Source organism: Passer domesticus, chromosome 27 (assembly GCF_036417665.1).
Source record: "Passer domesticus isolate bPasDom1 chromosome 27, bPasDom1.hap1, whole genome shotgun sequence".
Taxonomy (NCBI): Eukaryota; Metazoa; Chordata; class Aves; order Passeriformes; family Passeridae; genus Passer; species Passer domesticus.
Window position 1 is genome coordinate 4095501 of NC_087500.1, and position 7236 is coordinate 4102736.

Here is a 7236-nt window from a genome sequence, read left to right on the forward strand (position 1 = left end):
GGCCACACACCCAGTGGGGCACACTTTGTGGGGTTCAGTTTTTGGGGTACAGTTTGTGGGGTTCAGCCACAGCACCAGTCCCAGAAGCTGGAAGTCCTGGAAGTTCCTTTCTCCAGCTGGGAAATAAACCTTCATCAGCTGCAGCCAATCCACGAGTACCAAGCAGAGCCTTCCTGGCACAGCCAGATGTCAACTCTATTGCTGACCTGCCTTCAAACCTGGCAGCACTAAACGTTCTGCCCTCTGGATGTGTGAGAGGACCTTGGCAGCAGAGACTGTTCATGGGGTTTTTGGGAGAAACAGCCCCCCTGAGCTGTGCCTGTCCCCACCCTGGAGCCAGGGAGAGCCAGTGAGGGGCTCAGTCCCCTCAGTCTGAGCACCCACAGGACCCCCCCAGAGCGGATCTGCCCTCTCAGCAGGATGGTGCTTTCAGGAATTGTGCTGGGGGCGTGGGGGGGTTGAATCAGTGCCCAAAGGCCCTGTCAGCTTTCCAAGGAAGGAAGTGGTTTCAAATCCGAAACTGGGGGTGTTGGGGGAAGGAGGTGGCCCAGCAAACCCCCCCCATCACCATGGGGCTGGAGCTGCTCGGTCCAGGGCCTGTTCCAGGCACCCACCCCGCTCTGTTTTGGCCTCATGGTCACCCTTCCTCTTCCCAGGGCCCAACCTGGGCACCCTCAGCCCCTTCCTGACATCTGCACCAGACCGGGATGTCCCTGTGTCCCCAGAGCCAGCCCCCCTGGCTGGGCTCTTGCCTTCTCTGGTGTCCCCCAGAGCCCCCAGAGCGGGAATGGGCTGGGACAGCCCTGCTCTTGACCTGCAGCCCTGGCTGCCATCCCGGCATGGGTGTGCCTGGGAGATTCCCAGATTTTCTCAGAGAACTCATCCCAGCTGCTGATGGGACCCACCTGGAGTGGCTGCATGTCCCCTGTCCCCATCACCCCCAGGGCTGGTGGGGCACAAAGGGGGCTCTGAGCCTTTCCCAATGGAATCCTCCTGGGATACCATCCTGGAGCTGCTGGGGCCACTCCCAGCACCACTGAGACAAAGCTCCAGGATGGCCTGACCAGATCCAGTCCCATCTCTGGAGCCCAGCCCCAGGGAGAGAGCAGAGACCCCAGACCAGCCCCACGGCCCTTCCCCATCCCAACAAACCCACAGCAGGAGCCGCCCAGGCTGGTGTTTTTCCATCTTTTATTTTAAAAGTCATAATTGAAGTTTAACAAAGTTTGACCCCGTTGCTGTTGTGGGAGCTGGGAGGGCACCAGTGGAGACCCCACTCCTGCTCCCTCCAGCCCCACTCCCCTCGCAGCCCCCCGGCACCGGCTCCGATGTCACCACAGGGATCCTTTCAAGGATGTTTATTGGGGAGGGGGTCCCACCACAAGTGCAGGTGGTCAGGGGGTGTGGGCCCAGGGAACCCCCCGCGTCCCCTCCCACAGTACAGACATGCAGGGATTTATAAAAGGGGGTCTGGGGGGGACGGAGGGCCCTGCTCAGCCACCATCTGTCCAAGGGACAAATAAAAAAGTACAGCCAGGGCCCAGGGTCACGGGAAACCGTCGTCATCATCCTCTGCCATCTCCTTGGCAAACTCCAGGTCCTGCTGCTCACGCTCCCGGCGCTCCTGGAAAGCAAAGGCTGAGCTTGGTGGCAGGTGGGGACAGGAGCCACATCCTTCCCGTGGCCGTGGTGGCTGCAGGGATCTCACCTCTGCAGATTCCAAGTCCTTGTTGTAAGATTTGGGTGGGAACCTCATGGCCTGGAGAAAAAGAAGAGGAGGAGCTCAGAGCTGAGCCAGCCCTGAGCCACGCCCTGCTGTCCCCAGCAGGGACAGGGACAGGCTGTGCTCACCTTGACGGACATGTTGTGGATGTCGAGGCAGAAGGAGATGCGCTGGTGGAAGGCCAGCTGGGGCTCCCGCGTGGAGTAGATGTCGATCATCTCCTTGGACTGCACGTAGCCCTTCTCGTGGTTGATGCTGGCCTCGATGACGCCGTCGCGGATGGCCTGCAAGCCCGGGCACGGGGCAGGGCACGGGGTGTCCCCAGGGGCTCACACAGAGCGGGCACGTGGCGCCCTGAGCGTCCCTGGAGGAGCCTCAACCCAAACCCAGCGGTGCTGCAGGGAGGGGTGAGGGGGAACGGGGCAGGGTGGGGGGCTCTGGGCAGCCTGGGATCCCACAGGGATGGGATTCCCTGTGCTGGTACCTTGGCAACGATGAACTCGGCGTCCTCGGGGCTGTCCAGCTGCAGCTTCTGGGCGATGTCAGCCAGGGAGATGCGGGAGTAGGAGAGGCTGATCATGCGGACACCTGCAGGGAGAAGGGAAGGGGATGCAGCCCCCCAGGCCTGCCCAGCCTGGTGGGGTCCCCAAACACCCTCTTACCTGTCTTGATGACGTTGTGCCTCAGCCGAATGATCAGGGTGTAGGTGCCATCGGCCTGGAACTTGTCCCCAAACTGGTCAAGGACTTGGTTGAACTTGGCCAGGTTGCCCGTCCTGACGGCTGGAGGGAAGCAGGGTGGAATGGGGGAAGGAGAAAGGCTGGGGAAAGCGAGTCAGGGCTGGCTGACTTCCTCCTTCTCCTCCTTCCCAAGCGGCATCTGCATCCAGCTCCCATCAAGGGGAGAGAATTCCCACTGGGTCCCTCCATGACCCCCTGACCCTGCAGGAAGGACAGGAGGGGTGGGCAGCCATACCCTGGGTCAGCAGGAAGTAGGGCATGAGCGAGCGCTTGAGCGAGGGCTGCCGGAACTGGAGCCTGTCCGGGATCTCCCCGAGGAGCAGCTCCACCACGATGAGCAGCTTGTGCACCTGGGGCAGAGCAACACCCTGGGTGAGTCCCCATGGGGCCTGAAACCATCCCTGTCCCTGTGCCCTCCAACAGGTCTTGCACCCATCCCTGTGGGGCACAAAACTCCAGGAGATCCCAAACACATTCCTGTGCCTGTGGGGCCTGGAAGGTCACAGATTTGTCCCTGAAGTTCCAAACCTAGGAGGTCCTGCACCTGTCATCCCTGTAGGGCCCAACACCCTGGGAGGTCCCAAACCCATCCCAATAGGAGCCCAGATCTCATCCTGGAAGGTGCCAGGCCTGGGAGGTCCCAGCACCATCCCCATGGAGCCCAACCCTGGGGAGTCCTGAACCTGACCATGGGAAGTCCCAAATCCCAGGGGACCTGACTCCTTGGGGCCTGACATCCCAGGAGGTCCCAAACCTGGGAGTTCTCAAACCTGGGAGTTCCCAAACCAAATTCCATGGGGCCTGACATCCCAGGAGGTGCCAAACCTGGGAGATCCCAAACCAAATTCCATGGGGCCTGACATCCCAGGAGGTCCCAAACCTAGGAGGTGCCAAACCAAACTCCATGACGCCTGACATCCCAGGAGGTCCCAAACCTGGGAGGTGCCAAACCAAACTCCATAGCACCTGACATCCCAGAAGGTCCCAAACCTGGGAGTTCTCAAACCTGGGAGTTCCCAAACCAAATTCCACGGCACCTGACATCCCAGAAGGTCCCAAACCTGGGAGGTGCCAAACCAAACTGCATAGCACCTGACACCCCAGAAGCTCCCAAACCTGTGAGTTCCCGAATTCCATGGGGCCTGACATCCCACAAGGTCCCAAACCTGAGTTCCCAAACCAAATTCCATAGCGCCTAACATCCCAGAAGGTCCCCAACCTGGGAGTTCCCAAACCTGGGAGCTCCCAAACCAAAGTCCATGGGGCCTGACATCCCAGTAGCTTCCCCATCCAAGCCCTGTGAGATCCCCACCCCGAGGGGTCTCAGGCCCACCCCAGGGGGTCCTGCCCCCTCCTCACTCACCGTCTGCTTGAAGCCCACGGCCGTGTGCTGCGGGGCCTTGCGCAGGGCGTTGGTCATGGTGCGCCGTGCCTCGGAGTACTCCAGCTGGATGGCCTTGATCCGCCCTGCGCCCACACGGGGCGGGTGGGGAAAGCCACCCAGTGAATCCAACCTGACCTACACGGATGGGGCTCCACATCCTGCCTGGAAGCCCCACCTCCAGCTGAGCACAGGGGTTCTCTGAGGAGCCGGAGGGGCCAGGAGGCAGGGCAGGCACCGAGCCTCGCTCACCTGTGTAGTACAGGTACCGAGCCCACTCGTTGTTGTTGGCCTGCTCGGGGAACACGGATTTGGAGACGAGTTTCTCGGCCTGGTCGTAGAGGTTGTAGTGGAGGTAATTCCTCAGGAGCAGGTTCAGCAGCGTGGCCTGGCCGTCGGCGTCGTGGCGCAGCGTGGCCGTGCGGAGCCGGGCGTGCAGGAAGCTGCGGGGTGGGACAGGGAGTCAGGGAAGAGGGAGGAAAACAGGGAGGGGATCAAGCTCTGGGAGAGCCCCCCACGGGAGCCATCCCACCTCCGGACCACGTCGAGTTTGTTGAGGAACTCGTAGATGCGGGAGTGGTAATAGTAGCACTTGGCCACCACCAGGTCCAGGGCCCGGCGGTTCTGGGAGCTGATCTTCTGCATCAGGTCATCGGACACCTTCTGAGCCTGAGGGACAGCAAGGGAGCTCAGAGCAGGGGCACTGATCCCAGGAGGGGCACAGACCACCCGGGATGTGGGGAACAACCACAGCTGAGCCAGGGGACAGCTCAGGTCTCACCTCGGGGTACCTCTTGCTGTTCATCAGGTAGATGACGAGCAGCAGCTGCAGGTAAGCCTCCACCTCTGGCAGGAGAGGGGCTGAGGCTGCTTTCCCCGTCCGTGGGCGGAACTGCAGCTCAGCTTCTGTGTCCATGGACTGAGGGGAGAGAGAAATTCGGGATCACTGTCCCTGTGTGGAGACAGCTCTGCTCCAGGTGTGACAGGAGCCAGCCCAGGACTGCAGGGACCTGTCCCTGCTCACATGTGCTCACCGCTCATCCCCAATGTCCCCAAACCCCACCCCAGAGGCTCCCTGGAGAGGGAAAGAATCATGGAATTCCAAGCTTTTTTGGGTTGGAGGAGCCTTCAAGTTCACCCCTACCCTGCCATGGGCAGGGACACCTTCCACTAAACCAGGCTGCTCCAAGCCTTGTCCAACCCAGCCATGGACACTTCCAGGGATGGGGCAGCCACAACTTTCCTGGGAAATCCATTCTGGTGCTTCACTGCCCTCACAGGGAATTTCTGGCCAGTATCCCATCTAATCCTGCCCTCTGTCAGTGAAAGCCATTCCCCTTGTCCTGTCACTCCAAGCCCTTGTAAACAATCCCTCTCCATCTTTCCTGCTGCTTCTTCAGATGCTGGGAGGCCACAATTAGGTCACCCTAAACCTTCCCTTCTTCAGGCTGAACAATCCCAGTTCTCCCTGTCCTTCCTCACAGCTGCTCCATCCCTTTGAATATCCTCTGGATTCACTCCTAGAGCTGCTCCATCCCTCTGAATACCCTCTGGATTCACTCCTGGAGCTGCTCCATCCCTTGGAATACCCTCTGGATTCACTCCTAGAGCTGCTCCATCCCTTTGAATATCCTCTGGATTCACTCCTAGAGCTGCTCCATCCCTCTGAATATCCTCTGGATTCACTCCTAGAGCTGCTCCATCCCTCTGAATATCCTCTGGATTCACTCCTACACCTCCACATCCTTCCTGTGCTGGGACCCCTGAGCTGGGGCAGTGTTGTTGCAGGCTCCCAGCTGGGTAATAATTAGCATTGATCAATTGTTTTAATCTACAATATTATACTATACTCATTAAGAAGCTCATCACCTTTAAAGACTTAACTGGTCAGTCTCTTTAAACACCATCACCAGTGTCCAATCAAGAAATCACCCTTTGGTAAACAACCTCCATAACCCATTCCACAACAGGTACAACAAGTGGAGATAGGAATTGTTTCCCATTCTTTTCTCTGATCTTCTCAGAGCTTCCCCCAGGAAAATGCCTGGGGAAGGCCAGAGAGCTGGGCAGCTCTGCTGGGGGGTGTCACCAGGGCAGCAGTGTCCCTACCTCCTCCAGGAACGCCAGCAGGAAGTCCCTGACGGCGCAGTTGGAGGTGAAGAAGCCGTGGATGGCCTTGTGCAGCACGTTGGGGTTGAGGCGGCGCGAGGTGGAGGGCAGAGCCCGCAGAGCCCTCAGGACGTAGCGGGGCTCCTTCCCCGACACCGCCTTCTCCAGCTGCTTCACGTGCTCCTTGATGTCTGCGGGGGCACAGGGACAGCCCTCAGCCCAACTGCTCTGCCAGCAGCACCCCGGAGCACGGCCAGGGCTGTCCCTGTGCCCCGTCCTGCTGCCCTCAGCTCCCTCTGCCCCTGCTGTCCCCACCTGCCCTCCCTGCTTGGAGCAGGGGGCTGGGGAGGCCCTTGAGGAGTTTTCTCCCTCCTCACCCCCGTGGGGTCCCACCACAGCAGCCCCCCTGTCCCCCCACAGAGGGACACCCTCACTCTCGCTGCCCCAATTCCCTTCCACAATTCCACCCTCCATTCTACAGTGACTGCCTCAAAACCAACCTCCTCTTCCTCTCCCTCACACACTGCCCCAATTCCCTTCTGCAATTCCACCCTCCATTCTTCAGTGACTGCCCCAAAACCAGCCTCGCCTTCCTCTCCCTCACACACTGCCCTCCAGAGTGTCTCCCCCACACAAAACACAGCTCCCGCCTCCATTCCCCTCCCTAAATCCCTTTCCCCACAGCGACACCGCCCCAAACACACCTCCCCTTCCCCAGAGTGTCCCCCCACACTGAGCTCACATTTCTCTTCCCCTCAGAGCCCCCTCACTGATCCCCCCATTCCCCTCCTCCAACACCTCCCCACCCCCCCCTCAGGTACCCCCACCCTGACCCCCTCCCCAACCCCCTCAGGCCTCCCTGTACCTCCCCCCAAACCCCCTCTCAGGGGTCCCCCCGATCTGTGCCAGCCCCCATCCCCACAGACACCCCCATTACAGCAGCGCCCCCCCCTCACCCTCCAGCGTGATCGCGTCCAGCTCCCGCTGCGGCTGCCGCTCTCCGGCCGCCTCGGGGGCCGCCGGCGCCGCCTCCTCGTGCATCTCGACGTCGGGGGGCGCGGGCGGGGGTCCCTCCGGGGGTGCCTTGGCCTTGTCGCCGCGGCGGCGGGACGCGCCGTCCTGCTTCATGGCGTGACACTGCACAACGGGCCGCCAGGCGCGACCAGCCGAGCGACGAGCCGCACACGATCGCCGCCTTCCGCCCCCCGCTCGGCCGTTTCCGCCGCCGCTCGGGTTGTTCCGCCGCGCTTTCGGGTGGCTCGGGCGGCGCTCGTGGGGTTCCG

General features: G+C 61.0%; 1 protein-coding gene across 1 annotated transcript; it reads right to left on the reverse strand.

Annotated features, from left to right (window-relative positions):
* Positions 1–1172: 1172 nt before the first annotated feature.
* On the reverse strand, positions 1173–7134 carry PSMD3 (proteasome 26S subunit, non-ATPase 3). The gene is made up of 12 exons (XM_064400162.1): positions 6910–7134; positions 5954–6144; positions 4626–4763; positions 4377–4513; positions 4097–4287; positions 3827–3930; positions 2699–2813; positions 2386–2505; positions 2208–2311; positions 1852–2007; positions 1709–1759; positions 1173–1624 (listed from the first exon to the last, which is right to left on the reverse strand). The coding sequence occupies exons 1-12, from the start codon at positions 7079–7081 to the stop codon at positions 1547–1549; spliced, it is 1557 nt and encodes a 518-aa protein (XP_064256232.1). The 5' UTR covers positions 7082–7134; the 3' UTR covers positions 1173–1546.
* Positions 7135–7236: the final 102 nt, after the last annotated feature.